This window comes from Protopterus annectens, chromosome 1.part1 (assembly GCF_019279795.1).
Source record: "Protopterus annectens isolate FY-2018-M chromosome 1.part1, PAN1.0, whole genome shotgun sequence".
NCBI lineage: Eukaryota > Metazoa > Chordata > Ceratodontiformes > Protopteridae > Protopterus > Protopterus annectens.
Genome location: NC_056726.1, coordinates 1248749222 through 1248770170, shown reverse-complemented (window position 1 = coordinate 1248770170; position 20949 = coordinate 1248749222). Strand labels below are relative to the sequence as shown.

Below are 20949 nucleotides of genomic sequence, written 5' to 3'. Positions count from 1 at the left end.
TGTGTAGAATGGGTAAGTCTATATCTCCAAAACTGGTTTGTACATGCCTTTGTCCATTGGGTATTTCGGGAGAAGAAGTAACCAATATCGAACTGTCTCTAGGTGTCCTTCCGCCATCTACATGGTCAGTACCGACTGTACGACCCAAATCCATTGCTTTAAGGTGAGAAATACGACCACTGCTAGTGTTCTTAGCACCCATAATGTTACTGATGCCATTACAATCACTAGTGTCACCTGTATTAGCTCCACAAGATGACAGCAAAGATAAAAGCTTACTCACATCACCCCTAAGTAAAGAAACCTCCGACTGAAGTTTCTTAAATGCTTCCTTTTGAATGGGCGAGGATGCTTTAGAATTGTTGAGCGGACTCCATGAGCAACAACAACTGAATCTACACTGAAAGCATTCAGTCTACACCATAAGTAACAAAACTTAGCGGTAAAAGAACTCCACCAACCGCTGTCCAAACCACAGCAACAAAACAAAAAGCCACCTTCCACCTAGTACCAAAGAATGTGATGCAAACACTACCTTCAAGCTGGTATTAAAGGATGTCCAAAAATCTCCACACCTGGCAGTAATGAAACTCCACCAACTGCTATCCAAACCACAATAACGTTACGATAAGCAGTCTACAAAAACAAATGTATGTTAAGCACTTTCACTCACTCAAAAGTGAGCTTCATCAGAACAGTCCAACCAGCTGATACAAAGTGTTTAAATAGTTTCTTTGACGCCAAACTCCTTAAAGTGGCATCGCACTGATTGCAAAATATCAAACAAAACTGTTCATAATAAACATAAACAAATATATAACTATGAAAAAATCGCTACTGAGCTAACCTATATAAATTGTATAAATTTGATAGATATAACACATTTACAAATTTATGTGAAAATAAAAAATAATAAATAAAAATATAAAATATAAATTATATCTAAACTGATAATCCCTAATACACATTAGTTCTTGAAATTTACATTCACTAGTAGTAATGAAGCAGTTGCCTATTTGGACACATTTGTGTCCAACACTGATGAAGGCTTCAAGTCTAGAATACACAGAAAAAGAGACTTTTAGTAATTCGTACATAGATTTTACCAGCAACCATCCTAAAAAAATGATGTATAACATATACAAGGGACAGTGCATTAGGGCTGTAAGGATGACTTCTACACATATAGATATGGAAAGTGAACTCAGATACATTACAGATTTGTTCCAGGAAAGAGGTTATGATCACAACATGATGAGGGAGGTAAATGAGTATGTCAAAAGTGAATGGGGAAAGAAATATGTTCCATTATTAGGACTTAATAGAAAAGGTGTTGATGTGGTTAATGTTACAAACTGTAGGAAGACCTCAAAAGCTTTCAGTAGAGCCTGTGTTTTAGAATATGGACCATACACAAATAAAATTAAAGCTATATTAACAGAATATTGGAATGTCCTGATGGTGGACCAGGACTTCATAGACACTTTTGGCCCAAGACCAGTTTTTGTTTATAAAATGGGGAAAAATCTTAAAGGTTTTTTGGAAAGTGGTCCAAGAGTTTTAGGGCTAGACCATAGCACCAAGCACACTTCAAAATGTGGCTCTTGCAATCAATGTAGATGAAGGCATTGTTTTGAATAACATTAATAAGACAAGATTGAGTTTCAAACAGGGCAATTGCAATTCGAAGTATATTGTTTATTTGGCAAAATGTGAAGCCTGTCCAGGATACTATATAGGAAAAACAGAGAGACATTTTAAGAAACAGATATATGCACACCTCTATAGCATAAGGACAAAGGATGTAAACAATGCACTTTACAGACATGTAGAAAAATATGGATTACAGCATACTTTTAAATTTGCTATCTTGGAAAATATAGTGATGGATCCTAGGGGTGGTGATTACAGAAGCACACTCGTATATAAAGAAGTCTGGTGGCAATTATTTACAGACGCAGCAACACCACCAGGTCTCAATGATCATATTTCCACCAAACCACTTCTTTGCATTAGATAGTTGGTTTTACATTAGTCTTTTTATCCTCCCTTTATACAGTATTCACTAGTAGTAAATGTGTATTAGGGATTATCAGTTTAGATATAATTTATATTTTATATTTTTATTTATTATTTTTTATTTTCACATAAATTTGTAAATGTGTTATATCTATCAAATTTATGCAATTTCTATAGGTTAGCTCAGTAGCGTATCAAATTTATGCAATTTCTATAGGTTAGCTCAGTAGCGATTTTTTCATAGTTATATATTTGCTTATGTTTATTATGAACAGTTTTGTTTTATATTTTGCAATCAGTGCGCTGCCACTTTAAAGAGTTTGGCGCCAAAGAAACTATTTAAACACTTTGTATCAGCTGGTTGGACAGTTCTGATGAAGCTCACTTTTGAGTGAGTGAAAGTGCTTAACATACATTTGTTTTTATTTCAATAAATGATTTTACATTTTATACCACGATTGTGGGCAACTATTTTTTCGGACATCCTTTGGAAACAGCTTGTAGACTGCTTATTGTAACATTATTGTGGTTTGGATAGCAGTTGGTGGCGTTTCATTACTGCCAGGTGTGGAGATTTTTGGACATCCTTTAATACCAGCTTGAAGGTAGTGTTTGCATCGCATTCTTTGGTACTAGGTGGAAGGTGGCTTTTTGTTTTGTTGCTGTGGTTCGGACAGCGGTTGGTGGCATTCTTTTACCGCTAAGTTTTGTTACTTATGAATTGTACATAAAATAATGACAGAGAAAAGTGAAGATGTATGAGCTCTCCAGCAGGACAATGCAAACAATCACTAGTTTTGCAGATGTAATATATCAGTCTCACGGCAGTTTGCCAAATGTTAGAGGAAAATTAAATTGCTTATAAACTCTTGCATGAATGAGATTATACTACTAAAAAGATTTGCTTGTGATCTATTTTAATTTTTATTGCAAGTTATTGAACACACAGTAATTAAATGGACCATATTTGACTGTACCCATACCTCTCAACTTGTTACAGCAAGGCATCTGGACAAAGCCATAAATAATGGGGGGGGGGGCAAAGGACCAAAAATAGGGATAATTTTTAAATATAGCTCTTACAAACCTAGAAAGTTGATAGAATAAGAGGTTTTGCATTAGTATGATTTTTCTTAAGGGTATGAAATCTGAAACTCAAGTGTCTGTTTGTCATTATTTACAGACTTCAGAATTCAATTATTTGCCAATGATTTGACAGAAAACCACAATTTTTTTGAAAAACAGACCAAAGATGTTGTTGTTTTTCAAAGATATGAGTCAAAAATCTGGGCATTCTGCACAAATCTGTACAGTTGAGAGGTATGAGTCACTGTCTGCACCAAACATACATCAAACAAAAAAGAAAGAAGCTTGGTAACTACAAATCCATAAAGCATCCAACACTTGTGTCAACAGCAGCATAAAAGAATGCAAGAGCAGCTAAACCAATAATAAGTGAAACATGTAAGCTAAGTCCCTAATGTTACAGCATACTCCTGCCTAACTCATTTTCCAGTCCCTCAGGGAGGAAATAAAATCCATTCTAAGGACCTAAACCTCATGTGCGATAAAAGCCTGACACTTTGGAGCAGGAGGTATATGTTACCTCATCTTTGCATGTGGCTTCCTATCCATGTGAAGCAAATCTCATCCCTAACCCTATTCAAATGCAACTTGGATCAATGAATGGGAAATCACAAATTGCTTCCTAGTTTGGCGTGCTCCTAAGGAACAGAGGCAGCCTGTGTATAAGCCTATATCATAACCATAAAATACTTTGGGGTATTGACAAATGTCAGCACTATTTTGGAAAATTTTGGGTAAGCTGGTTAGGCTTGAAATATCTTTGGGCCAATACCCTAGTAACCATTTATAAACCTATAAGAGCATGAAGCTCAAGTTGTGTGTGTGTGTGTGTGTGTGTGTGTGTGTGTGTGTGTGTGTGTGTGTGTGTGTGTGTGTGTCTCTGTTGGGGGGCTAAGGAGCTATACAAAATCTGGCTAAAACAACTGGATGCAATTATGGCCTGCATTCTCCTCCCATTAGTGCTTCAATATCTTTGTGCATCTATTCTTAGGTATCATCTAACAGTGCATGGGGAAGTTCAGCAGTAGAACATTTAGCTTAACAAACATGCTAAATTTGCTGAATAAATAGGCTATACCATACACAATGAGCAATGTTACAGCACAATGATACTATAAATTCGTATATCCACTTCTTACCTTTTTCAGCTCTTCATATGTTATATATAAAATATTAAGCTTGTCTTTCATTCCAAGCCATCCAGTGATATGATCAAACCAGTTTCCATATATTACTACAATAGACAGAAAATATTGCAAGTCAGTAATTTGTCCAGAAAATTATTTGCTAGGATTTTATTAAGGATGCAGTACAATGTCTCAATACTGTCAAAAGATTCAAGCACATAATGCTATAATTAAATTATTGTAGCTCTGTGTATAGCAATGTGTACATTTTAGAGGATTATTGCTTGGTTTAGAAAATCTGAAGCTAAGTAAAATGAGAGATGCACAGGTCTTCTATTCAGTGTTTGTACCTGTTGAGAACATATTACTGAAGTGGGTCAACAGGATTAAGGGGATCTTTTGATGAGAACTGCAAGTTCAGGCTGTATAATATTTTCAGGTGAGTCCTGCCTTTTGATGAAATGTAATTCAAAGAATCACATTTCCTCAATCACAACTCCCTAAAAAGTTAATTCCTGGATTTGTTTTACAGAGTGTACATTAGTTAAATGAAAGACAGCTCCACACCACTTCCTTGAAAGTTATATGACCCTCTCTATGACCCAGGAAACCCACAACATATATTTAAACTTATTGGAAACACTCACCATCCAACTTAATGCCATATTAATGAGTGACTTTAATTACTCCACTGTTAACTGGGAATCATATATATTGTCAAACATATAGCCACAGAGATTCCTGGATTTTGGAAACACAAACTCCCTGGATCAGATTGTCGGTACAGCAACCAGGGGTGCAACCATATTGGATCTGGTCCTCACTAATAAGGGAGAGTGCTGCACTCTCACTAGTGTAATGTCTCCCTTGGTAAAATCAGACCTCAAAATAGTCTCCTTTGAAATAAAAATAAAACCTGGAATTCCAGCTAACTCTGGAATATTCAAGAAATACTCTAAGGCAAACTTCCTACTATTAAGTGATAACCTGGCAAAATTTCAAACTCCCATAAGCCCTGAGAACACTGCTGCCTACGTGGAACTGTTCATATAAACCCTATACAAGCATGTTAATAGCTAAATAGAGCCAGCTGTACCCACCAGGAAGAAGTACAGTACTATCTCAAAAAACAAGCCATCCTGCTGGAATCACAGTATCAAGAGGCTGTATAACACAATGGAGAAATTCATGTCAAAAAGTATGAGGTGCAGCAACCAGCAGGATAAAAGCACTCTCATTAAGCTAAACAAAAAACTCAGAAGACAACTAAAGTCTACCAAAGCTAAATTTGAGGTAAATTTGGCCTCCTGGGCCAAGGACAACCACAAGGCATTCTTTAGCTATGTCAGCAACCTCAAAGGCAATACACAATTGTGTGCAGAGCTCATTCTAAATGGAGCCACCTGGACTGAGCCAGAAGATATAGCAAGCCTCCTGGCCAATAAATTCAGCTCCAACTTTACCCCTTTCTCCCCGTCAACCTTCCCTCAGGAAATATCATCAAATATAACTCCCCCTACTATCACTAGGGAATAAGTCCTTAATGCTGTCACTAAGGCCTAGAGCAATGCATCAATGTGCTCAGAAAATATCCCAGGAAGCCTTCTAAATAGCATAAAACATGACTTATCGGACCCACAAGAATTTCTATTCAACTGTAGCTTCTAAACAGGCTTCATGCCTCATGAATGGAGAACAGCAACAGTCATTCCTCTGCACAAAGGTGGGTGATATAGTAACCTGCCTTCCAAGTAAAATCCATTATTGCCTAGTACTCAACTAACTAAACTTGTTGAAATTCTCCAACTATCAAACATTCAATCAATTTAAAACTGGCTCAAAGTATATTTCATTACCCAAACAAATGTTCTGCAATGAAGACAGTAATGCTGTGGTACTCACCATATAGGTCTCACGGGTCTAAGGACAATATCTTGCCCAAGTTCATAGATCAAACAATAAACACAGTGAAACAATGTATTCCTACTGTGTATCCAAATGTTGGAATGCTCTTCAACAAAACCCAAGACAAATCACACATCCAAAATCCTGCAAAGCAAACCGTAGGACCCACTTATTGGATTCCAGACTATGCTCCGGCCACTCCTGAATAAACACTGCTTCAACTCTATCCATCTGTCCTCTGTATGTAGTATCCTGTTGGTCTTCCTGCATAGTCTGGGCTTCTGACTTTCAAGGGAAGACCCAATAACTTAGCCACACCTAGAAATTATCACTAAACAATCTTCTGTCTAGTAGTAATGGCTTACACATATTCTGTTGCACCTGTCTGTTAATTTAGTGGATGTTCTTTACATTATCACTGCTACTTAGCAAAACTGAAATGTATTGCTGTGGAATATAATAATGTCTAGCAACTTTTTTCATTTTTTTTCTTGATATTCTAATTTTTGTATCTTGTAGATGATATTTTACATTTGATGATTTACATTGCATTGTATCATGCTGTATTTTATGACATATTTTAAGAATTGTTCACTGTTGTGCTTTTCTCCCTGGCCCACTGCTGAAAAGGGGCCTGTCATGGCTCAGTGCAAACTTTCTCAGCAAAGAAATGCTCACAAATAAATACACTTTTCTGCTTTTTTTCTGTTGGAGAGCAAGAGATCTATCAGGCATTTGTCTGGATCATTTTTGGGCTTTTTTCTCTATATAAGGAAACACTCTGCTAGTGGTCATGAGCAAGTCTGGGTAAGCTGTCTGTGCGCCATGCAAGGATTGGTGGAAGATCAGTGAGTCTACCTCCACAAAGAGGCTGGTCATCAGTGGAGTACCTCAGGGCTCTGTGCTAGGCCTTCTCCTCCTTGGCATCTACTTCTCAGATGTCAAAGCCAATGTCAGATATCTCTGACTAACCAAATTCACAGATGACTGCGCAGTGGGTGCAGTCATTGAATACTTCCAAGATGAGAACACCCTTCAGGAAGGTCTAAAACTGATAAATACTTGGTGCCAAAGCCACAGCTTAAAACCAATACCAAGAAATGTATTATAATTCCTTTTGGGATGTCAGCCATCCTGGGTAACTATGTCATCAATAATACAACCCTAAAAGTTGATTCAATAATCAGGGATCCAGACACTCATGTATATAGTAACCTAGCCTTCAACCAACATGTGTCTAAGGTAGTAGGAACATTCTTCTATGTTGCTCAATTTATAAACAAAGGCATCCATGTCATCTAGGTCTAGGGAGATCATCATACCAATGTACTAAGCCCTCATCAGACCAGTAATAGAGTATAATGCCCCTTTTTTATATAACTGACAAGAGACATGAAGCAACTGGAAAGTCCACTATGGTTGTTTTCAAAAAGAATACAGAGAATAAACACAATGTCCTACACTGATCACCTCAAATCCCTCTCTTTACTTGGTATCATACAGACTTCTGACAGGTGATATTTACCTGGCATACAAGACATCCCTGGACCCCATTTTTATGAACCTTTTGCACATACACAAAACAATCAAATTTGTGGGTAACATTTGAGGTGCATGGCTGAGCTTATAAGGGTCTAGTGGTCATTAGCCTAGTATAAACCTATGAACCTGTAAGAAGAGCCTAGTATCCTAGTGTGAAGTCCATGGCAGGTGGAGAAGGAGCAGGAAGCCAGAACACATTATATGTTACATTTTTTATATAGGTTTAAGTATATTTTTAACATGGATAGGGTAGCACAGGTTTGGCTTCAGTCGCTGGAAGATGAAAAGGCAAACTATTAGTGATTTCACATAATATGTACAACATAATGCACAGTAACTTTTTTCAATGAAGATTGCTCTGACAGAGATTTGCAATGTATGGCTAGGCTTAAAAAGGTCCTTGTGGTCGTTAGCCTGGTAAAGACCTATGAAACTTTAAACCTATGTATGTAATAAGTATAATTTATTATTTGGGCTTGAATCAGAAATCTGAAGAGAGATAAGATCTGATGATGTTTGTATTCATTTTGAAAATTAACACTCATCATCAGTGTTTCTTTTTAGGGATTCTCCTGTTTTCTGTGTGACAAGATATTCAGCACTACATCTCTGTTGTAGTAACCTAATCTATTTGGGTTATATATTGCTAAGATTATGATGACTGGACAGCTTTGAAAGCTTCAGGGCAACGTCTGAGTGCACTAACTGATGGCAGTTTAAGCAGAGCCACATGAAAGGAGCAGTCTGGGTTCCAAAAGCTTCAGAGCTTTTTGCCGCATATGTGAGCTCGATTTGCAAGCTTCTGGAACACACAGTCAGCTAGCAAGCTTTCAAGGCTGGGCTGGTAAGTACTCTGCTAGGGAAAACCTTCCATGTTTTCATTCTTGTGGGGGGGGGGGGGTTGAGTTTTTATGTGAAGCTATTATTTTTATGCTAGGAAGTTATTTTTATGGACTATCATGACTTGCAAGGGGATTTTAATTTGTGAATGCTTGTGTGAAAACTGAAAATCTTTTTTTTCTTTCTTTTTCTTACTTATTTTCTACATTTTTATGTAGAATTTCTGTATTAAGGCAGGACATTGTAACTTGACTTTTTACTTAAAAATACATACTTTTCTGTCAGGATGTTTGCTGATTCATACAGGTGCTGTTTTGCGTATTTTAAGCTTCTTTCTCAGCTAAACGGTGGAGCATTCATTTATTCATTCAATAATTAGTCTTTATTGACTAGGAAAGTCCAACTGGGCAGAATCCATTTTCACCAGAGGCCTCGGGAGAAAAGCTCCATCACAGTACATTTATATTAACAAGTGAATTTAAGACAGTTTTCAGAAAAACAACAGTTGCATTTCTCATTAAAAAACATAATTACAGGACAGGTATATACAATACAGTATTTACATGAATAATTTTAAGTCAATACAGTTCTTATAGCTCTAAAATCTTACAGGAAGTAAATGGATGGATTGATACCATAGAAGCGAAAACGCTGTAAAGACGTTTAGTGTTGTTCCATTTCAGTAAAAAAAGGTTTGCAAGGATTTCAAGATATGCCATGAAGTAAACTACACAATTATGTATAAGAGCAGGGGAGATAGTAGTAGTGTATAGGCAAATAGTGGTAATAGCATATGACTGAGAGAGCATGGTATAGGATTAGTTCAATTTAGGCTGCCTGTTCCAGATTGGTGTATCTAGAAGGTTTATGACTTAAGTATACATGAGAGGGATAGAGCTCTGGATAGGGACAGTTAGAAAAAGATAAAGATTAGAATCTTTTAAGAGGGGGGTGAAAAGGGGTGTATTGATTCAAGTGCAGGAGTGAATGTTGTTAAGGGTATAGTGGTTCAAGTACAGCAGGGCAAAAAGTTAGTTATAAGTAATAAGAGGTTTGTGTTTTCATTACTGGTCTCAACCTAGTGATGAGCATGAGCATGACCAGGACTGAGTAAGGTATTGCTTGAGCTGGATTTTATAGCTTGGGAGTTTGGTAGTTATTTTTACTTGTGTATGGATGGTGATCCAGACTTTGGAGATCTAACAAGAATATAGTGAGTCCCCTAGTGAATTATTTGCTTTGGTACTTTTTAGCAGAAATTTATCACCAGAATGGAGGTCCCTTGTGGGGGTGTAGGGCAATAATATGTTTTTTAATGCAGGTCATTTTTCAGGATAATATATGAGTTTGTATGCCGTAACTAGCTGAGAGTATGTTATACAGTTGTTGCGCTCTAGCCAGTTAAGCTGTTTTAAGGCTTGGCAGTGATGAGCTTGATGTGCAGAGTTTGTGGCAAAACTAGCTACTTTGTTGTAACAGGAGGCTAGTTTGGATTTTAGTGTAGAGTTTTGGTTTGTAAGGATTTATAGGTTCATAGGTTAGTACTAGGCTAACTGCCCTTGTGGGCCATTTTAAGCCTAGCCAGTTACCCCATGTGAGACTCAAACCCTGCTCCTTATCTCTGTAAGGTAAACACCTTAACCATTATGCCAACCTCCCACTTTTAACCATACGTTAGCACCGCTTAGCTTCACGCATACCTGTGCAAACCCGCTTAAAGCTGTTCAAAACTGCCTTAACCACTCTGTATCCAACAGCCCTTGTTCTGCCCAGCAACAAAATAAACAGCCCTTGCAGGTCTTGAACCCAGGACTCTGTATACTATAGTCATAGCAGTTAACCCCTAAGCCATCACAACTGTGATAGGTGAGGCATGTAAGAGGAATGGAAGCAAATATGATGAGGTTAGAGTTTTTCCTTGCTGGGTCTGTGAGGTACTGTTTGTCCAGCAGTGGGAGCCAAGTTTCTGGTGAGTCTTTTTAACTGTTTGAAGAATATGTTGGTCAAATATAATTTTGTCATCGACTACAATGCCCACTAATTTAGTTTGCGGTAATACCTCAATTTTAGTATTATTTGCAGATGTTACCACTAAATATTGTTTTTGATTGAGATAATATTTTGGGGTGAAAACATCAGATTTGCTTTTTTGGAATTAAGGATTAGGCTTAAATTTTTCAGCCAGGTTTTGACTGAACAGAAGGAAGTTTAAGAAATTACTTGCAATCTAGATATTGTGGGGGGCTGTACATATTAAAGTTGAATCATCTGCATATTGTACTATATTTGCTTGGTCTATGGGAATGTGAAGCTTGTTTAACCAAACCCATAGTATATAGACAAGTCAGAGATGACTGTAAACTAAATATACAAGAACTTAATAATATTCTAAAACATAGTAACTGGAAACCACTGCAAACCCTAAATTTAGACCAGGCAATTAACTACTTTAACAATATTCTCATCAATGTCCTTGACAGAGTCGCACCCATTAGAAAAATTAGAGCCAAAGCAAACTATGCACCATGGCTAACCAGGGAAACTAGAGCCCTACTAAAAATAGAGACAAGGCTTGGAAGACCTGGAAGAGGGACAAAACTCACGACAGTAGTTGCATGACCACCGAATCATACACCAATGCACTGTATGAACGCGTACACAAATGCATGGATCTCACCATACCTAATAGAACCAAGACGCTCTCCTCAAAAAAAAAAGGAAGCCAATCTGGTGGTCCCCTGCCATAAACAAACTCTACAACAGAAGGAAGAAACTGATGTGGAATAAAGCGAAGTCCCAAGACTGGAAAAACTCTCTTATTAGCCTCAACAAAAGGTTGAGATCCCTCATCAAATCCTCTAAAGCTAGCTATAAAAACAGAATTTCAGCAGATAGTAAAGACAACCACAACGCCTTCTATAGTTATGTAAAAAATCTCTGAGCTACTGCACAATGACACCTCCTATACTGAGCCAACAGATATTGCCAGTATACTGGCCGACAGATTCAGTGCTAACTTTACCCCCCCTCAAAGGACCAATCACAATACCAGTAGATTGCCAGGCAGCCAGTATTACTGCTGCACAGGTTAAAACAGCACTGTCCAAGGCCAGGAATACAGCTTCTATGGGACCTGACAATATCCCTGGCTATGTTCTACATTAACTACAGAGTGAACTGGCACCTAATATGTGTGCCCTGTTCAATCACAACCTCAGCTCAGGCTTTTTCCCCACAAAGGAGAAGTGACTACAGACTCCAGGAATTATCTCCCCATTAGCCTGACGAGTCTGATATGCAAACCTAAAGAACGCGTCATCATGAACCAAATAAACAAGGATATAAGGAATCTCCAAACTCTGGATCCTACACATTTTGGTTTTGTGAAGGGTAGATCATGCCTGCTCAACTTGACTTCTTTGAGTCAGTCACCAGAGCTGTGGATAAAGGCAACATGGTTCATATAGCCTACCTTGATCTGTCCAAGGCCTTTGATACCATTCTCCACTCAGTAATCATAGAAAACCTAACTAAGCTAGGCATCAACCCCTATATCACTAGGTGGGTTGCAAACTGGCTCACAGATAGAACCCACAGTGTGAAAGTAGCTGACTCCACGTCAGACTGCTGACAAGTCAAGAATGGAGTCCCACAGGGTTCAGTCCTGGGTCCTCTCCTGTTTGGTGTCTACTTCCCTGAAGTCCAGGCCAACAGGAAGGGACTCTGGCTGAAAAGGTTCGCAGATGATTGCAAGTTGGGAGCTATTATTAACTCCCAAAGTGATGTTGACATCCTACAGAAAGGCTTCACTGAGACCAATGACTGGTTTCAGAACCATGGCCTTAAGCTCAATGCCAAAAAATGTGTTGTCATCCCCCTTGGGAAAATACTGATTTCCTTGAATTACCACATTGATTGTAGTCCACTGAACACAGAAGGTGTTATAAGAGATCTGGGAACACAGGTTGACAGCAACCTCTCTTTTGACCACCACATTGCCACTGTAGTCAGAAAGTCCTTCTATGTGACACATCTCATTACTAAGGGTTTTGCATCCAGGAAGAAAGAGGTCATAGTCTCCATCTACTCTTCCCTCATTAGGCCAATCATCGAGTACAATGCCCCATTTGGCATGTACCTCACTAAACACTTGCAACAACTGGAGAGGCCACAAAAGTACCTCACAAAGAGGATCCTAGGCCTTAAACACTTGTCCTATATGGACAGACTCAAAAAACTCCAACTATTCTCTGTCTATTATTGCCTACTTAAAGGCGATCTCTGCTTGACTTACAAAGTCATGTCTGACCTAGCTCTGTTAGAAATGCTACATCTAAAGAAATCCCAATCTCTCCACACCACACAATCCAGAGACCTCAACCTCATTACCACAATCAACAGAACATGCTGGAGGGACAGTTTCATAACCCAAAGAATGCCCATGCTATGCAATGGACTTCCCATACCTGTCAAGCAGAATATCTCACTGGCCCTCTTCAAGAGAAATCTTGATGAGTGGATGGGAAATAGAAAATTCACCCCGGGGATCATTCCAGTGGCTCTACTTGACAGAGGCACTAGGAACTAAAGTCGGGTGGCATGATGCCAGGGTAATCCTATGGGGTAGGCTTGGAAAGGCTCCAGGGTCATTAGCCTAGTACACACCTATGACTCTATGAACTAGCTCAGCCAAACGAAATTGCCTACAATTCAGAAATCAGGCCAAAAGACAAGCCAAACTCAACAAATAAAATTACTTCCTTGACATTCAAAACAGACACTCAAAAGATCCCCAAAAGTTCTGCCATGCCATAAACACCCTTCTAAAACCAGGCAAAATTACCACTCCCTCCCCTAACTCCTCCATGGACAATAAAACATTGCATCCCAATTTAATCACCATTTCACAAAACCCATCTTAACACTATCCTCCCATCTATCCAAAGAAAACTGAACATATAACCCTGCAAAATGCGTTGACAACATCCCACCCTTTATACTCTCACCCGTTTCTACCTCCACAGTTAAAAAACTCCTCTTAAAACTAAAACCTACCACCCTTGCCTCTGACAACTTACCAGCTAATTTCCTAAAAATAGCCGCTGAATCCTTATCCTACCCTATCTCCATCCTTATCAACCGCTCCATACAAGAAGCATATGTCCCACAACTCCGGAAAGTATCCTATATTATCCCACTTCACAAAGGCGGAAACTCTTATGAATACTCAGACTATCACCCCATTGCCATTCTATCACCCTTATCTAAAATTCTAGAGAAATGTATACATTCTGAAGTAATGAAATTCCTAAACTCACATAATCTCCTCTCACCCACTCAGCACGGTTTCTGGCAACACCATAGTACAACTGTTCTGCTTTCCTTCACTGATTTAGTCAATCAACACAGAAATAATAATAACTTTATATCTGCAATATTTTAGACCTCTCCAAGGCATTTGACATGGTCTCACATTCCTTATACTTGACTCCCTAGCCTCCCTATCTTTCATCCCTGACTGAATTACTTGGTTTGAAAGTTACCTGTCAGATAGGCAGCAATCTATCCAATGGCAAAGTGCACTATCCCCCTTACTCCCAACTACTATAGGCATACCACAAGGCTCAATATTAGGCCCACTTCTTTTCTCCATATTTACCAATAATCTCCATACCACCAAATAGCGTGCTTCACTCATACAGTACGCTGACAACTCTAGGCTTACTATTCTTATCTGTTCTGCTCCAACTCTTGCAACTTTACAACAACTCACCCAGGAATCCTTTAGCTCAGTGGAAAGCTGGATTACACAAATCCGACTTATCCTAAACCCTAACAAAACTAAACTGCTACTTTTCACCCCCAACAAAACTATGTCTACCCCCTATCCTTCACTATCTCTTCTAATAATGGCATTATTGTCTGTCCTTCTGATCATACCAAACTCCTAAGTGTAGAAATTGACAAAAATCTACTCTTTCATGTCCATATTCCACAAACTATAAAACAGGTGCATAAAAAAATGGGAACTCTATATAGACACAAGAAATCCCTCTCTCCACAAGCACGGATTACCCTACCCCAAACTCACCTTTTGTCTACTCTAATGTATGCTTCACCAATTCTTACCCACCTTAGAAAACTTGACCTTGCCCAACTCGAATCATGTTATAATAAAATCGCTAAGTTTGCCAATAACTCCACCTTTAGAACCCACCACTGGCAGGCACTATATGATCTGTATTGGCTAGAATTTCTCCAACTCCTAAACTACCACCAACTAGTCATTGCATATAATGTGACAAGACATCCTGAAAATCTCCTGCACTAGGCCAACTTCTTACCCTCTATAATACAAATTGTCCTCTCTGCTCTTCCGACAAATCCCTCCTCTGTATCTCAAGGGCTAACAGTTCTGCTGGAAAATATCTATTCTCCCACACCATAGCTAAAACCTGGAACAATCTTCCCTATGCTCTGACCTCTGCCTCCTCTACAACACTCTTTAAAAACTCACTTAAAACGCACTTACTGAAAAACTGGTTGTGCCCATGTATTACTTAAGTCCTTTTTTCTACTCTTTATACACCCCTCTTACTAATTGCACCTACCCTACTGTATCTCATACTACAGTCTAGGATACTAATACTGCTGAATGAAGATGTAGATGCATTGTATTATTAACCATGTATTTTTTACCAATTAATAACTATGTTTTTCATTGTATATATGTTTTTATTGTATATAATTGTCTTGTTATTGTACACTGAAATTTATTTACTTTGTTTAAACTTTCACTTAATACTGGAGCTTTTCTCCCTGGGCTTCTGCTGAAAATGGACCCATCTCGGTTAACAAATGTAAAATAAAAATAAAAATAAATAAAAAATAAATGAAATTGTTTATAAAAATATTAAAGCCAAGTGGTCCTAATATTGAGTCCTGAGGGACACCTGTTGTATGTGGAAGAGTGGAAGAGATGTCCTGTTTGCCATTTGACAACTTGTGGTCTCCAGATTAAAAAAAAAAAAAAAAAGCAAAAAACTAAGGAACCATTTAAAGGAGGATTGATTTGGGGCAATTGTTCCCATTTGGATTGTTAAGCTTAATTTGTTGGGAAAAAAAAAAAAAATATATATATATATATATATATATATATATATATATATATATATATGGATCTAGGACTTTTGCATGAAAGTGCAAAAGCCCGAACCCATTATCATCAAACACACTTTAACGAAAGCGCTTTTCACTGAAAAGTGCTTTCATTAAAGTGGGTTAAAAAAAGAAAAAAATCTACATTTATGCAGGGGGGCAAGCCCCTCTGCACCCCCCATGTGGGGTTCTGTGCCCCCCACACCCCCCCTAATTTAATATTCTCACTTCGAGATTGCACTACAGTGGGGAAAAGGAAATTTTCCCTTACCCGCACTGTAGTATGATCTCTGGAACAGGCACACTTACGCGAAAGTGCTTTTTCTGTGAAAAGCACTTTCGCATAAATATGCCCCACCGATAATCATTCGGTGGAAAGTGCATTCGGTGATCTGTACGGATCCCATATATATATATATATATATATATATATATATATACATATATACGTATATATATATATATATATATATATATATATATAGACATGTGTGTGTGTGTGTGTGTTTTAGGTAATAGGGGATTTGGATATTCTGAAAATGTATTTAATTTTTTATTTGAAGATTTTCATTAAGGCAAAAAGTCTTGAGAAATTTGACATGGGTTCAAATGGAGATGAGATGAACCAACTATATAAAAGATTAACTTAACATTTATGCCTGCGTGTAAGACAAAAGTTGGAAATATACATTCAAAAACCTGTCATTTATAAAATATGGGGACAATAGCTTTTTATCATAATGGCTACTGTATCCATAGTATCTTGGAATGTAGATATCCTTAAGGGTACAAAAAAAGGAAAGAGTACTGAATTCTATTAAGAAATGCATGCTCCAAGTGACACAATTGGAAACAAATGAATGTGTGAATTTGAAAAAGAAAGGGTGTCAGGATGGATATTCAGCAGAATACCAGGGACAAAGGAAAGGGGAGTAATAATATTGAATGCTAGAGTGGCTCCAACAGTGACAGAGGAAAAAAGACACTAGTGGCAGATTTGTGGTTGTAAGGGGCTATTGGCAAGGTAGCAGGATTACAATGGCATGTATTTTCATTCCATCAAAAATTACTGTTATGGTGCTTATAAAATTTGGGGAGAAATAATCAAGGAATATTATTTACAGGGTTGGGATTTGAACGTGATTTGCAATAGTGAGACTGTATCAGGGAGACCTAGATGAGACAATATAACAAAAGGGTAGATTTATGAAGAAATTGAAGAAAATATTTGGCATGAAAGTAATGAATTCAGTGGTAGCAACTTGAACAGAATTTGCATATTATTCCCCAATGTACAATAATTGAAGATTAAACACAAGCACTGCAATATCACCATGAAGAGAGAGTAGAATGTGTGTTCAGCAGCTAAGATCAAAATAAAACCAGCACAATTTAATAAAGAACAAACAAAATCCTTCAAGACAACAGGATGTATATCCTCTCAAACAAGATGAACACTTTTGGCTATGCCTTCATCAGATCCTGTTCACACTAAAACACCTCCCTTTTTTATATTGTTGCTAATCCAATCAGCTCAAGTTATCTCCTGAGCTTCCTGCTTTTCAATGTAGGTTTTAAAGGCACAACTCCATTAAGACCATGGCTCCTTTCTGCCTATAAATCAGCTATTCAGTGTGTTTGTTTCCAATACTTCAGTTTTATTTGATAGATCTCTACCTCTTATATTAGCTAGCATTCTTTCCAAGGCTAGGAAGGCAAATTTATGTCCAGGATACTTTTGAATATGCTGTGACAAAGCATTAGTCTGTACATTAAGTCTAATATCATTAAAATGGTGCAGAATCCTCTCCTTAAAATGCCTATTGGTTTTCCCAACATAAAATCTTGGGCAGCTATCACAAGTAGCTGCATATACTATGTTCTTAGTACTACAATCCACATACATCTTTCATTTGTATGTCCAACCAGTTACAAGATGTTTGAAACAATTGCTTGTATCTATATAAATGCGTGCTTTGCAATTTCTACATGGAAGAGTGCCCATCTTAAGGCTATGTGGAACAGTATATTGTTTGTGACATAACAATCTTTTTAGATTCAACTTATTCTTAAAAGTGAATCTGGGAACATCACCAACAATATGTATTAGGCTATCATCTGAAGTTAAAATCTTCCAATTCTTCTTAATAATTTCACAAATGGCCGATATATCGCTACTGTATATTAAAGAAAGGATAACATGGAAAAGCAAAACAGAGAACTGAGTAGCATGAGATGTTTACTAACACACAATAACACACAACTGGATGTGTTTTGAAGCTTTCAGTTTAATGCACATGTCCCTGTGAAATATAATTTTTTTCAGTCTAACTCAGTTATTGTAACTTGGGGAAAAACATGTAAATTCTCTCTTGAGTTCCTACTACTGAATTCACATTTTTTTATAACAAATATTTTCATGTTTTTGTTTTTCAGTAATCTACCCTCTTTTGTTATATTTTCCTTCTAGGTCCCCTGATTCATTCTAGCCATTGCAAATCAAGTTCCAGTCCCCACCTATAAGTAATATTCCCTGCTGAAAGCTGATCATTTCTGCCAAAATTTTATTAAGCTCCATAATAGCAGTTTTAGTAGAATATAAATATATGCCAACTTAAACCTTATCCCTTGCCAATAGCCCCTTACATCCCTAAATCTACCACTATTATCATCTCTCCTTCTATCGCTATTGAAGCCATGTCTAGCAATCAATATTATTATTATTATTATTATTTTCTTTTGTCCCTGATAATATGCTGAATATCCATCCTGAAATCATTTCTTTGTCAAATTCACATGATCATTTCTTTTCAAATACATTTCTTAATATTATTCGCTACTCTTTCCTTTTTGATTGTTTCTGTAAGGCCATTTATGGCCCAAAATAATATGGATAACATAGCCATTATGATGAAAAGCTATTGTTCCCACCTAATAAATATGACAGTTTTTTTGAATGTGTATTTCCAGGATTTGTCTTACATGCACATATTAATTGTTTTGACAGGCTGCTCTTTCACATAGTTGTTTCTTCTCATCTCCATTTGAATCTATGTCACATTTTCAAGTTTTTTGTTTTTGTTTTAATGAATACCCTAAAACTAAAAACACCTCTATCCTATGTTAGCTTAAAATAAACACAAAAAACTATGAACTTCTTTGAAAAATTAAGTTTACCCCTCCAGATGTGAACAATTGCCTCAAACCAAAATCTGCACCTACAGGCATTATCTAGCCTAAAATTAAGGCTGCTCATGTTAAAGCACATGTTACAGACTGTGTTCCCACTCTTACAGATTGGTGTCCTTTGTTTTCTTTTCTCTGTTCCCCTTCCTGATGTGTAAAACAACTTGTATGCTCTCAGTAGATATTAACCTTTAGCCTAAGAAAAACTGCACTGGCTATTGCCAGATAAAAATGGATTTGACACTGTTCTATTAAATGAGTTAAAGTATTAAGGCTGCCATGGAGGTTGCTATCTTTTATTCACTTCTCATAATTTCAAACTTTATTTTTCATTGAACTGCTTGTTACTGTACCTTTAACATGTGTATTTCCTTCAGAAAAAAAAAAACTCAGAACTCTTGATTAATTGCTTGTATCTCTAGAGAGCTCATACTGATGTAAATGTAGTCAACAATGATAGAAAAACAGCTATCATTTATGCAGATTTATGAAGGAATCTTTGTAAATTTCTCTCACAGCAGAATGTGTAACTGCCTTCAGCTACAAACTTCTTGACTCCCACTCAGTACATTGCTAATGCAAAAACAAGCTAATATCTTTGCAGATGCAATAACTTAACATTTTTCATGGCTTTCATCATTTTGTCTTATTTTTCATGCCTACTTGCTTGCAATAAAACACTTGTTTATAGCTTTGGGTATTAATCTAGACATCCACTCTTGTAAAACTAAGATACATTTTCTTAATTCTAAATATAATATAATATAATCAATTCACTTTTATACCTTACCACCACAGTAGCCCAAGATTACAGTGTATTAACTTAATATTGCTTCTTTCCAGCATTTCTTCTCTTGTTATACTGTAAAATCTATATTTCTTTCTACTAAAAATTACTTGTTTACTTTAATATCTTTAACTCACACAACACTCACTGAAAAGACTCCTCCCATATTTAAAATGCCTCAGACACACCCTATACAAAACTGCTTTACTTTGTAACATGCAGCTTATATCAGGAAATGTTTTATACAAATGCTGACATGAACAATTTTTTACTTTTATTGCCCTTCTAAACATTAATAACATGATGTAGGGTATATGCTTTGCAGTCCACCCACAAGTTTAACAAAGTCATCCACTTTTTTCTTGCAAAGCTATATTTCACAAATGTGATTGGTGCTTTATAGTCCCCATTTATTAAGTAATTTCATTATTGTTGGTCTTCATCTTATTCATCTCTTACTTCCATCAGAAAACTCTGGTTCATGTCAAAGGTTCTCCAGATTATTCTATTCAACTCTTGTGTTTTTCAATCTCTAAGGATTTTCCTTTGGAACACTGGAAAAAGTTTTACTGGCAAAGTCTCTCTATGTGCTTTACTGTCAAAAGAGTGAAAAGCAGATTCTGCTTCTGTTTGATGACTCACTTTTTATTGGTAACATTTTTTTTATTTCCTCCTTAGCCTGTTCTGCATCCAAACATATTTTTGATCCTCCAGGAAAAGGTACTCTGAAGACAGTTGAATACAGCAGCTTGAAGCTCACATTTGTCTCTTGACATTCCATGATTGCTGGGTTAAATTTACTTATTTTCTACCTGGTGTGCAATAAATAATCATTTTCCACAAACACCCTGTTTCCAATTGACAATAACTTTTTCCTTCTTCCACACTTTTGTCAGGATCAACTCTTTCTACTAGTATGATTGCATCTTTATTAATATGTCTTGGCTGCTTTTTCATGGTCAGTTTAAAATAAACATTCAGTGTACCCTTTCAATTAACAAATCTTGCTGTGGAATAGCAGTCCAGTTGCTTATTTGTGCTTTCAAAAAATTAATACAGTGTGTTCCTTCCAATTTTTCTTGTACAACAACAAATCTCAGGTTTTCTTGGCACAGTTTGTCTTTTTAACTTTGCTATTTCTTTTTGAAACAGCTCTTCTTGAGCAGACTCATACTCAGCCAACCTTTTCTCCATTTTAGCCTCTGATTTTTGAGGTTTTATCAGTTCATCCAAATAGCTAGTTAAAGCTTCTTCTATTTTTCCAGTCTTTTATTATTTTGGTTGATATATTCCTTCAGT

At 37.0% G+C, this 20949-nt stretch overlaps 1 protein-coding gene across 1 annotated transcript in view; it reads right to left on the bottom strand.

The window, feature by feature from the left end:
• Positions 1-20949, bottom strand: part of LOC122813705 (sulfotransferase 2B1-like) — a 313807-nt gene that overhangs the window by 106166 nt on the left and 186692 nt on the right. Inside the window, exon 5 of the mRNA XM_044086170.1 lies at positions 4245-4339. Coding sequence (XP_043942105.1) covers positions 4245-4339 — 95 coding nt within the window. The remainder of the gene's footprint in view (positions 1-4244; positions 4340-20949) is intronic.